Below are 13,724 nucleotides of genomic sequence, written 5' to 3'. Positions count from 1 at the left end.
GTTCTGGTTGCTGTTCCTTCCCAGAAGCTTCCATCTTTGACCAACACTTGCTTCCTAAGTAGATGATCTAAGAGAGCAGCTTTCTTTGAAGCTGTGAAGATCCTTTTTATTCAAACAGCAAGGGTGTAAAAGCATTGAATAAACGTCTGACTTCTTAAATCATTATCCGGCATTTAGAGTCCTATTTCTAAGGCCTTTTCTATAATGAGATTTTAGCCCTGGTGCATATTCTTAGTGTAGACACAGCTTACATTAGTGCAATATGATTTTTACTAATGCGGTTGACCCTGGTTCCAAACTGGGAAAAGCTGAACCAGTGTAAACCAGGGATTTGCAATCGTACAGCTACACCAGTGTCTAAGATTGCCGTGTAGACAAAGCTTGGGTCTGATCCCTGTCGCTCGACTCCATTAGAACAGACTAACACTTGTCTATTGTTCATTCATGATCAATGAATTTCTTATTAATGATTTTACTGCTCACTGTAAGTGTAGGGCATAAGAGCAACTGCAGTGGGGGCTTCTTGCACAAGATCAGATGGTATATGAAAAATTATCATGAACCAGGCACAGAAAGAGCTTCGCCAGGAATCTCATTTGTGTTCTGCATACATTCTTCTAATCTCTTCCCACCCCTTCCCAACAGGAAAGATGGAAAAAATAGTGAGCTGCCCTTTTCTCCGATTAGGTGAGTTAAATACGCTTTCAGCCACTATTTTCTGAATTTACGTAAATATTGGCAAGACTTGTTCAGAACTCTGATAATGGCGTACTATACACTTTTCTGAGGTGGAGTTCCTGGTATTACAACTTTGAACACATTATTTCCTTGTGGAATTGAGAGAACCAAACATAACCTATTGCTGTCTAAAAATAAGTATGTAGAGACTTTCAGTACTGCCAAATGGATTTTAGCAACCGCTTCCCATTAAAATTAATGGGAATTAGATGACCAAGTCCCTTAGGTGGCTTTGCCTTGTATTCTTATGCATTGACAATATAATCCAGATTACAAAGTGCAGTGTGTAGAGGACCTGTCTGCACTCTGTGTCTAAGCAAGATTGTCCACTGTAGCCTCGATGCTCCCCTGTGACAGAGCTAGTTTGTGCTGAACCACCAGTGCAAAATAGTCTTAAAGCCAGGACCGGGGATATACGAGGGTCACCCCAGTACAGGGGGAACCTCAGGTAGTGCAAAACTGGCATAAAATGGCTCGGACACCATGTAAGCCAAGGGCATCCCAGTGATTCCTAGCAGCCTTTGAGGCCATTGGCAGTCAGTCAAAGTTATACCAGGAGATTGACCTAATACACGAGCAATCCAGGATCAGGTGACTTAATGCCACCTTTTTACATCCTCTTTCCTAAATTGCATTGAAACTCCTTGGCCACAGTAGAGCATTGGAGCTATATGTCGAGTTGTCCTGGAGTGTTTGAGGTGTATAATAAAGCTTGTTAGAGTAATATAGTAAAAGTATAACTGCGCTGTGTCTAATAATTTTTTTCTTTTTTCCTTTCCTGAAGACCCAAGAAGTAAGTAAATCACATTTCGTAAACATGAATGATTGCCATTAACTGAATTTATGGTTTATTTAGCTAATAGCAAATACTAATAAATGGCTTTGTTCGTTTTAGATCCAAGTCAATTAAAGTTGAAAACTTTGAGTCCTACTTTAAGAAACAGCAAGCTGACTCGAACTGTGGATTTGCTGAAGAGTACGAAGTATGTATTACCAGTTGTTATGGAGTTCAGTTATGTATTTTTACAGAGGGGAAAAAAATAGCTTCTCTTTGGGAAGTAGCTAGGCATTGTTTAGAGAAGAGAGAGAGAGGTGACCAGTATCAGAGACTGGGCGTATACAAGAATATGATTTTGTCACAGTAAAATTGTTCATAATTCATTGCACAGTCATGGTAAAAAATAGATAATTTCATGCTCTGGGCACTGCAGCCTTGTGCACTCTGCTACCGTGCATTCACATTTTTAGTTTACTGTGATCTAGTCCTCTTTGTTAATCAGTGCTTATATTATGGGGGACCCTGACCCTGCCTGCTGTCTCTGTCCCTTTTTCTACTCTGGCTCCCCCCACCTTGCAGACTCTTCTCCCCAGTGCAGAGCTCCTAGAAGGGGCACAGCTGGGTCTTTGCCCCTCTCATCCCCCGGATCCCCTGTTCTTCTGTTCTCTCTCCTCTTTACCCTTTGTAGGTTCCCCAGTCCTCAATCTCACCAGTCCCCTTTCTCCCTGACTCACCCGCTCCCCAACTCCCTTTTCTGTCTCTCTCCTCAGCCCATTGCTGGAGGAGGGGTGGGCAGGACGAAATGCAGTAGGCTTGAGCTTATTGCTGCCAAGTAGCTGGCCAGGGCACCAGGCTGTGCCGTTCGTCCTGCTGAGATGAAGGGGCTTCTCTAGAGCAAGGCATCGGAGCATGGGATCTGCCAGTGAAGTGTCAAGGTTGGGCATCAGGTCCCAGCTGCAGACTAGGGAGAGAGACAAGAAAGAGAGTCAGGGATTGAAGCAGGACAGGATAGAGATGGGGTTGAGGATCAGGCAAGCTGGGGGCAGAGAGGATCGAGGGGTTGAGGACTGGGGTACCTACAAGGGGGAAAGATGGCAGAGAACAGGAGCTATTGCCACAGGGGATGTGAGGGTGGCAAAGACCCAACCCTTCTGGGTGCGCTGCACTGAAGAGAGGGTTTGTAGGGTGTTGTGGGGGAGAATCAGAGTGGACGTTGGGGACAGACAGGAGTAAGGGCAGGGCTAAAGAAGACAGAGGGGGTGTTAGACACAAGGGGAGGCAGGAGTAGAGGTGTTTGGGGAGTGCAGAAGGTTGGGGGGGCAGGAGGAGGGGCAGGAAGGCAGAGCAGGGTCAAAAGGCAGGTAGTAAGTGATAGTGTGGATAGGGAAGGAGGCAGCTGATCAAAGTGAAGTAACAAACAGTTAATGCACAGCTGCAAGGTCCATATAAATGGCAAAATTCACAGTTCTGTGATGGTGGTGACCACTGTGACAGAATCGTATCCCTGACAACAAATTCCCATCTGCAACAACTCTTATCTGCCTTCTATTTGAAATACAAGAGAGACATTTCAGATTCTGTGGCACTAAACCTATCTGGGGCCACGTATGTAGCAATACTTAAGTTGTTAGCACGTAGTCTAGGGAAAGTCACTTACCAACTCTTTGCCTCTGTCTTCCCATTTGCAAAAAGGGTGAGTGGGCATAATACTAACATTGCTACCTTCCTTACTGGGGTTTATAGTACCTTAAATTGCTTTAGAGCTGTAAGTTGCTGTATAGATGCCAAATATTGTTTCCCTCACATCAATAAATATTTTTCTATAAAGTGTATGTAAACTTGAAGGTAAGTAGAGAGACCCCCAAACCATTTGTCCATGCAGTCACTTATAGAAAGGTATTGAATAGCTCGATTGTCTGCTAGTATAGAGAATACTTTTCCCTCCTCTCTGAAGCCATTCACTGGCTTCCTGTCTCTTTCCATATCAAGTTCAAACTCCTTATTTTAACTTATAGGGCACTACATAGCTCTGCCCTGCCTTCCTTTCAGGTTATGTATCCTCCTCCAACTCCTCTAGTGCCCTATACTTCACCCTACCCCTCTTTCCTCAATGCCCTCTTCATTATCATCCCTCTTTCCTCCTCCTTGTGTCGACTCCAAACCAGCTCCACACCACTCCCTGTTCCTAAATCAGATCCTCTTCCTGTGCACATTTCCTCACCCTGCACAATTAGCATATGGCCTGACAGCCATAGTTCATATTCATGACCCCAATTCAGCAAAGAAATGTTAGAAAGCCAATGGGACTTTAAATACCTGGTGAATGGTAAGCATATACTTAAGTGCTCTGCTGACTCAGGGCCTGAGTGAACATGCAGTCACTGTTAGTCACCCATATTTTAGAGCAAGTGCAAAAATCAATTTGTGGGACGCACATGTTTATTAATCATCCTCCCCTCCCCATGAGGTTTGCTGCTCTCTCTTTTAAAAAGAAGAGTTCATTTTATTACCACTTCTCCAAGGCCTAATTCTTCCACTACTGTAGGGACGCCATGTGTGTTAGCATTACTAGCATATCTCAGTGATTGGATCTGCCCTGTCTTTAGACCAGTGTCATCACTAAAAAAAATTGTTTATTTTGCTGTAGGAACTCAGGTCGGTGGGCATTAATCAGCCTAAATTTGCAGCTGAACTTACTGAGAACAGAAGGAAAAATAGGTACAATAATGTCTTGCCATGTAAGTCACTTCTTTTGTTTTTGCATGTTGTGTTTGTGGTTGAAAGCTTCAGACTGGGTTAGTTTTGTAACTGAAGGTTTTCAATGATAGAAGGTGCTCACATGCTTCCAGGATGGATACTGATGTGAGTTTCAAAATAAATAAGCCTGTGATAAACATTGTTCAGTTTTCCATAAGCCACAATATTAACAAAACGTAAATAGCTTTCCACCAACACACATCTCGCGTGTCCATTTTGGTGGTTCATCCATGATGAAGCTCTACCCAACAAGCTGACAACCCTAAGTGTAAGACTCCAGACAACAGATGATTTATAGACAGGCAGGGAAGCGTAAGGAAACAATGAGGCAATGATGGTCAGCATGACAGGCAGTAGTCTCTGCACACCAGCAGCCTAACAGCTGTCAAGTTATTTGTTGGCCTCACAGCAAAGGGGGATTTGAAGGAGGATAATGACGTTGCTTTGCAGATATTTAAGGGGAGCTCCTCTCAAGAATGAGGAGCAGCATGGGAGAAAGCAGGGCCATCTGGCATACGCAGAATACCCAGCTCCGTAGGGCACCATGAAATTTGGGGCAGCACCAGCTCCGGTGGCCAGTCCTGTCCCCTGCCCGCCCCCCCCCGCGGACTGTGCCCCCTACAAGGGGGCAACGCCGTCCCTATGGGGGTGGGGGGTCTGGGACAACTCCCTCCACCCCACCTCTTAGTCTTCCCCCCATCTCTGCCCCCGCCCCCATTCCACCTCTTCCCCCAGTGATGGACACAGCCCAGAGGATTAGCAGGGGGCCTGCGCCAGTAGCAGGGGTCTGGCCGACCACACACTCACCAGCAGTGTCAAGTAGCAAAGCAACCCAGCCCCAGCCCGCTCCACTCCGGCAGCTCCCAGCCATGTCGCTCCGCTTCCCACTGCTGGTGAGTACGCGGAGGGGTCCTTTCCCCAACCTCCCACCACCACCAAAGCGACAGAGCTGGGGCCAGGGCAGGGCCGCCCAGAGGATTCAGAGGGCCTGGGGCAAAGCAATTTCAGGGGCCCCTTCCATAAAAAAAAATTGCAATACTATAGAATACTATATTCTAGTGAGGCCCCTGTGGGGCCCGGGGCAAATTGCCTCACTTGCTTTCCCCCCCACCCTCCATGGGCGGCCCTGGGAAAAATAAACCTTCCGCATCTCGGCACAAACCCAGTTTTGAGAAAACTTCTTTACAAGGTATCACTAGTTCTCAGCATCAGCTAGTGCTAAAAGGCACTAAAGCTCATTAAAAGGGTTGGACAAATATTTTCCATCAAAACTTTTTTTGGATCGAAAACTAGGGGATTTTAAAAAGCAGAAAAAAATCACGGACAATGTCTACTTTCCTGCAAAATTTGTTATGGTTTTTTTTTAATTGAAAAGCTGAAATTAATCTGCCAAAACCTGAATATGGTTTGGGGTTTCAGAAGTGTGTGGCCAAATATTTGCTGCTTGCTGTGTTTGATTGTTTAAAGAAACAATAAAAAAATTCTGCTTAAAAAAATGGCAAAACTTTTGAACCACCTTCAACTTGTTGACCAAATGCCTGAGCCCATCCAGTCAGAGGTTTTTCCAGGTTTCTGATACTCTGCTGGCTTCCTTGACTTATATCTGTCTCCATAACTTTGGGTTCATTTAGCTTAGAACATAAGAATGGCCATACTGGGTCAAACCAAAGGTCCATCCAGCCCCGTATCCTGTCTACCGACAGTGGCCAATGCCAAGTGCCCCAGAGGGAGTGAACTTAACAGGTGGTGATCAAGTGATCTCTCTCTTGCCATCCATCTCCATCCTCTGACAAACAGAGGCTAGGGACACCATTCCTTACCCATCCTGCCTAATAGTCATTAATGGACTTAACCTCCATGCATTTATCTAATGGAAAAGCTAACAGCTTGGCTCTTCTGCAAGCGTCAAACTGCTGAATGAGCTTTAGGGTAGGGAAGGCTGTGCCTCCCAAACAGCCTGGCCCTGGCCCCTATCCAACCACCACTCACTTCCTGGCCCTCGACTGCCCACCCCCCTCAGAATCCCTGACCCATTCTGCTCTTTGTCCCCTCACCATCCCCCAGAGACTCCCCCAACCACCACCACCCCGCTCCCTGTCCCCTGACTGCCCCGACCCCTATCCACCCCCCGCTGAGTCCTGACAGACCCCCAAAACGCCCACAGTCCAACCCCCCCATTCCCTGTCCCCGGATGGCTCCCGCCAACCTCTGCCCCCTGACTGACTCTGGGACTCTCTGCCCCTTACCCAACCCCCCCCAGCCCCAGCCCAACCCCTTACCCCCGGCTCCCCCATCACCCAGAGCCTCAGTGCATGCAAGAGCATCCCTGGACAGCTGCAGTGTGGCTCCAGCAGGGCCCCTGAGCTCCTCCCCACTCAGAGCCATGTGGTAAGGGGGCAGGGCTGCAAGCTCCAGTGGGGCCTAAGTTCCCTCTGCTCGGCTTGGAGCTCGCAGCCCCGCCCCCTTACCATGCGGCTGTGAACGGGGTGGAGCTCAGGGGCCCCGCTGGAGCCACGCTGCACCGCTGTTCAGGGACGCTCCTGGATGCTCTGAGGCTCTGGGAGGGGGTGGAGACGGGGTCGGGCCGGGGGCCAGGGCCAGGGAGGGAGCCTTGGTGGTTCTCGTGGGGGCCCCTGTGGAGTCTGGGGCCTGGGGTAAATTGCCCTACTTGCCCCCACCCCCCTCCGGGCGGCCCTGGGCCAGGGTGGGGGAAGTGGAGCAGAGTAGGGCCGGGTTGCTTCACTTCCCACTACCAGTAAATGCAAGGGGCAGTCCTTTCCCCAACCCCCCATCCAAGCAACAGGGCTGGGGCAGACGGAGTAGAGCAGGCTGAGGCCAGGTCGTTTCACTTCCTGCTGATGGCACCAGACCCCCCAAAGAGGCCCCCACAGGTCCTGCCTCCCCAGCCTCACAGGCTTTGAGCGCTGTCCAGACCCTTCATGGGGGGTGGGGGGAGCAGGTGCTTGGGCTACATAGGGCACCATAATTCGTAGGGACATCCCTGGAGGAAAGCATTTATATACTTGTGGGTGTAAATTAAAAGACACTAAATTTCATGTCTGTATTATTGTCATTTGAGCACTGTGCCCTATAAGCCCTAGATTTATTCTATTTATTTCACACTTGTTGAAATCTTACAATGCGATCTATGTATTTTATTCTAAATTGATATATATGTATACTACCATCTCCTAATGAAATAGTTTATATTTTATCACCCCTTATATACCCATTCTTCTGTGCTTTAAACTGTATGGCATTTGAAAACTGCCTGTGTTATGCACATGCACACATACTGTGTAGTCCTTATAAAAAATAATCAGTTTGATCAATATTCTGAAATTTAATTTTATTTTGCTGAACACTTATCTTTTATAGACATCATTCACTAAATCTATGCTAGATTATAAAACCTTCCTATTTCTAATTCCTGTAGTAACATATATTCTAATTTTAAAAATGCATATTGATTTTGAAGCCTTCATTCAGGGCTCCTGTTTTAAACACATGTAGTATTTTGCAAAAAGTTTAAAATCCTAACAATCACTTTTTTGTTTGCAGATGACATTTCCCGTGTTAAACTTTCGATCCAAAACCATCCAGCTGATGATTATATTAATGCAAATTATATGCCTGTAAGTATACTAAAATCATTAAAATTAAAAATTGGGTCTGTTTTGTGACAGACTTATCAAGTTATATGAAGCTTTAAAAATGTTGTTCTTATCTGATCATTTAAAATCATTATGTGGTTTTATTTTTATTTTAGGGATACAACTCCAAGAAAGAATTTATTGCTGCACAAGGCCCCTTACCCAACACTGTGCAAGACTTCTGGCGCATGATTTGGGAAAAAAATATCTATGCTATTGTTATGTTGACAAAATGTGTTGAACAAGGCAGGGTACGTTTTTGTTAAAACTGCATTTTCCTTTGAGATGCAAACCACTAATTCTAAGTAGTAAAAAATAACACAGTTATGTTTATATAGCATCTGTTTATCCTGGGACTCCAAAATCTTTAAAGATTAGAGAATATGCATGAAGTTTATTTCATCCACGTTCATGTTCTCATTACTGTTTGGGGTCTAGCAGGAATCTTTTGCAGGCTGAGGGGGGTGGGAGTTCAGCATTGCGCAATTGGTTTAGATCAGTGTTTCCCAAACTGTAACAACCTGTGAACCCCTTTCACTAAAATATCAAGTCTCGCGAACCCCCCTCCTAAAAATTAATATTTCCAGGGATTTTCTCCTTTTCCTGAGTATACACTGTAAAAGCAGTGATCTTGGAAATATGAAATTTGTTTTTATGACATGCTTATTACACACTATTTATTATTAATTATTTATCATTACAGTATTTTTATTACATTATGAAAACGGGTACACACTTCCAAGATCTCACTTTCATAGCTTGTATCACTTTGAATAAGCCTGTTATAAGACAAGGCTCCTATGTTTCATCAAGGAGTATCCGATGTGAAACAGCATGAAGGTATTTAAGCAAAGACTTCCTCCTATACAAGCATTCAGATCTTGAGCAGTCCAGGCAAACAACGCATGTTACAATAAAGCTTAAACCTGTTCTTCAGAATAATTTTAAAAACACCACTAGCTGTCTATTTCATCTTAAAAACAGCAAAAAATATCCATCTCCCTTTCCATTTCTTATAAGGAGTATTGAAGTTTAAATTTCCTCAGTGTGATAGTTATGCTTGGTTTGATCTGCTTAGTTCTTGGAAGTCCAGGGGCTCTGGGCTGCTGGCCCTGTGCTGCCTGGGGTCCCTAGGGACAGTTCTGTCTGCCATTAGGGAATTTTTCCCCAAGAACCCCCTGTAACAGCCTTATTCAAAAAGAAATACTATTCCTGTTTATTCATGTTTTCTTTTAAGCCAATAACCTTGTATTATTGTCACCTTGATACAGAGACCATTTTTATGTCTTTCTTTCTTTTATATAAACTTTCTTTTTAAGACCTGTTGCATTTTCCTAGTGGGGGCTCAGGGGGATTGAGCCTGCAGCTCACCAGGGAATTGGTGGGAGGGAAAAGAAGGAGGGGGGAAGGTGAATTGCCCTCTCTGTTTTGTAATTCAAGGAGTTTAAGTACAGTAATCTTCCAGGTTACCCCAGGGAGGGGAAGCCTGGGAGGAGGTAACGAGGGAAAGGGAAGTGGGTTATTTCCTTTGTTGTGAGTCTTGGGGTCCCCAGGGAAGGTTTTGGTGAGACCAAAGTGAGGCAGACACTGAAATTCCTGTCTGGTGGCAGCGATATCAGATCCAAGCTGGTATTAAGCTGGAGGTTTCATGTAGCAACTTATTTTCTGAACTCTAAGGTTCAGATCTGAGTAGGAAAGCTATGACATGGTGGCAGTGGTGGGATAGAATCTAAAGCCAGTAGGAATATTATTTTTCTTTTTCTCTGCTAGGCTTTTAAAGCAGAGAGAAAGGGTTTGTTTTAAAAGGAGCCAGAGAGAAAAAAAAATTTCCGTTTCTCTCAGTATGCTCAGTGGCTTGCATATTAAGCAAGGGACCATTAAGGTGACAAAGGGTCTTTTTGTTAAACAATAGAATTCCGATTGTGAGTCAAGTACCCCAGCAAAACACACTGCAAATAAAGTGGTTTTGTGGTCTAATACATGTAAAAGATTAGCAAGAAAAAAAAAAAAGGCACTGTGCTAGGCAAAACCCCGGAGACAACAGAGAGCAGCAGTTCAGACAATAAACACCAGAGGGCACCCCAACACAAGAAAACAGGAACCATGACTTCAAGGAAGAACAAATCAAAAACGCAGAGCACAGGTGACAAATGGAAAAAAAGAAAAGGTCAAGTGGAAAGAAGGGAAGAAAACATCAACAGGCAGCCCATAAAAGAGAAACAGTCAAAAATGCAGCTCACCAAAGAAAACAACAAGAAAAAGAGGTGGCCCACAAAGAAAACATGAATAACAGCCTTATTCAAAAAGAAATACAATTTAAAACAATTCAGCAACTCACACATGTAAATACAACTTGGAAACAGAAGATAGAAAACCTGAAGGTAGAGAGATCCTCTCTCAAAGCCGAGAGAGCACTAGAACAGACACAAAGAACCCACACCCAAAAACTTCCCTCCCTGAGCTTTGAAAAATCCGGTTTCCTGATTGGTCCTCTGGTCAGGTGTTTGGTTCCCTTTGTTAACCCTTTACAGGTGAAAGAAACATTAACTTTTAGCTATCTGTTTATGACAAACCCATTTTGTCCATGCCACAGAAAAATTTTATACACTAAAGCATAAGTAAGCAATGAAAATCAGGAACAGAATTGTGTTTTGTATTGCTTTAAGCCTATTGTCATCTAGAATCTTTTATGAGTACATTATACTATCTTGTTTTCTGACTAATTTCCCAAAAGCTAATCATGATTATTATAATTTACAACTATCTATTGAATGTCCTCAAGTCTAGGATGGGCTGTAATTTAGGGGTTAAAAGGGGAAAATACACAATTTGTCCTTGCATTGCTTTTCCCTCGCCTTGCTTTTTCTGTGCACTCCATAAAAATCTCCTGTATTACTGCAGTACAGTATAGCTAACATTGTCACTTCCTTTTAGACAAAATGTGAGGAATATTGGCCAGACAAAGGATCCAACTATTATGATGACATTACTGTAACATTGGTCTCAGAGTGTGTCCTTCCAGAATGGACAATAAGAGACTTCATAGTGGAAGGCGTGAGTAATTAATTGGGTGTATAACATTCTAATGTGGTTGTAGAAATATATCTACTGCTTCTCTGGGAAGACAAACTTCACCATCCAAGTCAAATCAGAATGGAGAAAGCAATCATTCCTGCAGACTTCACAACAAAAGTAAAACTTAACTAAAGGAAAAATATTGTACAGCTTGTTTTAATTTGGAACATGATAGCACTAGTCTCCTTGCTGCTTAAGATCTGATTAAGGTGTTTCATGCTGTGTATCAGCAATAGCCCTCATGTGGGAGTCAGGGACTGAATGTGCACCTGCTGATTGGACCTATAATTTGACCTTTCAGTGCTGTATTATACAACCTTCTGATGGGCCTGCTAATGAATTGTCAGTATGGGACCTCATTTGTGATTAAGGGATCCCTGCATGAACATTTGTCTACAGGATCCAGTCACATTATGGGATCACTAGCAGCAGTGATGTAGAGCCCATGCTGTGATCCTGCAGCCCATGCTGACATGAGAAGGCCTTACTCACACACTAAAAAGACCACAGTATAAAGGCAAAGGCAAAAGAGAAGAATTTCAAACCTTTATCTGGGTAAAGGGTTTCCTCAGCCATAAAGAGAAAATTGAATAATGTATCCATAAAGTAGCGCGCAGTTCACAGGAGGCAACTGTAATAATGCTGAACTAGCTGAAATATTTTCCTACCATAATTGTTTTGTGATGTTCTCTTGAGGCCTAATTTCACGTCTTCAATGTATGTTCTTTTAGAGTAATGCAACTGAAAGCCACTCTGTACGCCAGTTCCATTTCACTTCCTGGCCTGACCATGGTGTTCCAGAGACAACAGACCTTCTTATTAACTTTAGACATCTGGTACAGGAAAACATTAGACAAAATCCCCCAGATTCTCCGATTCTGGTGCACTGCAGGTACAGTAATTCCACACTGACTTCCTTTTAAGAGCAAGTTAAATATTTCAAGCAGTAGAAAAAGCTCAACACCTTTACTATTTAAGTACGTGTACTGTCCATCCTGCCAAGCTATATGAAAGGGCCCTTTGCTATACACATGTGAAATGCAATAAAATGGCATGAATGCCAAAATGCATTACCCTACCATAAACAGTTCATTAAGGGGTTTTGTTGCTGTAGCCCTTTGGGGGAATCTCTCATTGATTGGAAAATTCAGCACCAAAAATTGCCATATAAAGTACTTTATGTATAATCTTTATGGTTTTTGCAAGCCCAGAAGGAATCATACAGCCCTACTGACAATGTAATTAGAACGTCTACAGACTGTAAGAGCCTTGATCCCAATGTCCATTGAAGTCAGTGGAAATCTTCCTAATAACTTCAATGGCTTTGCATCGGGCCATTGGTTGTTTATAATTAAGAGAAAGTGCACCTCTACCTCGATATAAGGCTGTCCTCGGGAGCCAGAAAACCTTACCATGTTATAGGTGAAACCGAGTTATATCAAACTTGATTTGATCCGTGGGAGTGCGCAACCCTGCCCCCCCAGAGCGCTGCATTATATCCGAATTCATGTTGTATCAGATGGCATTATAAAGGGGTAGAGGTGTAATAGGTGAAAGGCCGTCATGCTTCCGTCTAACGTATAGTCATTTTACTGCAGTGCTGGTGTTGGCAGAACAGGTACTTTCATTGCAATTGACCGTCTGATCCAGCAAATAGAAATGGAGAACGTCAGCGATGTGTATGGAGTAGTATATGATCTTCGAATGCATCGACCTTTAATGGTGCAAACAGAGGTAAGGCTAATCTCTTCCATTTAATGTGCCTGAAGATAACTGCATAATAGCTCATGACAGGCAGTTTAAATATACAGCTCAGAAATATGTTCCACTCCAGAGGCTTTCTCCTGTTATTACCCAGGGAAACCCTAAAGAGGTACAGAGCCCCCTGCAATCATCAGGTTTCCACACATCCTGCCCTATCTCTTCCCGGTGAAAGCAGTTACAGCCATGGACCACAGTAATCCTCTTAGAGCTGCCACAAAGGGGATGGGGAGTTGGGAGTAAAGTGATTCCCTACAGTGAGCTGGGAGAGGCTGAGGGGGAAATTATTCCAGCTGGCAGCACCATCTTGGAGCACTGCTGTTGAGCCTGTGTTACTTCTTTAAAGTTTTCCACAGTTAACCGTCAACCAGAGAGATCTAGCTCCATCTCTGCAGGGACAGGGAACTTGGCACATACTGCGCTTTCTCATGCACAAGTCTGAAGTGAAAGATGGTGAAATCACAGACTCTGCTCCTTGGGCAAGGGGGAGGTATTTGGGCTGCCATATAGTCACTGCCACAGCACTTGGGATCGAGAGCCTCTCTCAGAATTACAAGTGTGTGGCAGCATCTATTTATCAGTTTGTTTATTTTGTGGGTTTGGCAGCACTGTCTGTATAGTCAGTTTCACTGCTTCTCCAGGCTGAATATTCCATGTGGTTTGTGTAGGTCTTTCATATAGACTCATAGACTCATAGGTCAGAAGGGACCAATATGATCATCTAGTCTGACCTCCTGCACAAGGCAGGCCACAAAACCCTACCCATACACATTATGGATGGATGTAGGGCAGATCCATGGTCCCTAGATGATCCCCAGCGTACAGAATTTCATCAGTGTTTTGATGCGGCAACATAAATGTCACAATTTCAGGTCTGGCATTGGGCTCACTTCATCTGTCCCTCTATCATCTGTGTTGATGGGAAGCAGAGAGTTGCTAACCTAGTAAAGAAAACATTAGTG

The 13,724-nt window shown here is 44.1% G+C and overlaps 1 protein-coding gene across 1 annotated transcript in view; it reads left to right on the top strand.

Moving 5' to 3' along the window:
• Positions 1-12,794, top strand: part of PTPRJ (protein tyrosine phosphatase receptor type J) — a 56,931-nt gene extending 44,137 nt beyond the window's left edge. The window contains exons 14-22 of the mRNA XM_075065840.1: positions 646-687; positions 1,523-1,531; positions 1,634-1,721; positions 4,164-4,254; positions 7,835-7,908; positions 8,043-8,177; positions 10,861-10,980; positions 11,733-11,893; positions 12,600-12,794. Of these exons, the coding sequence (XP_074921941.1) occupies positions 646-687; positions 1,523-1,531; positions 1,634-1,721; positions 4,164-4,254; positions 7,835-7,908; positions 8,043-8,177; positions 10,861-10,980; positions 11,733-11,893; positions 12,600-12,759 (880 nt within the window). The 3' untranslated portion in view covers positions 12,760-12,794. The remainder of the gene's footprint in view (positions 1-645; positions 688-1,522; positions 1,532-1,633; positions 1,722-4,163; positions 4,255-7,834; positions 7,909-8,042; positions 8,178-10,860; positions 10,981-11,732; positions 11,894-12,599) is intronic.
• Positions 12,795-13,724: the final 930 nt, after the last annotated feature.

This window comes from Chelonoidis abingdonii, chromosome 4, assembly GCF_003597395.2.
Source record: "Chelonoidis abingdonii isolate Lonesome George chromosome 4, CheloAbing_2.0, whole genome shotgun sequence".
NCBI classification, from domain to species: Eukaryota; Metazoa; Chordata; order Testudines; family Testudinidae; genus Chelonoidis; species Chelonoidis abingdonii.
The sequence above is the reverse complement of the archived record's forward strand: the minus strand, read 5'-3'. Positions and strand labels throughout refer to the sequence as shown.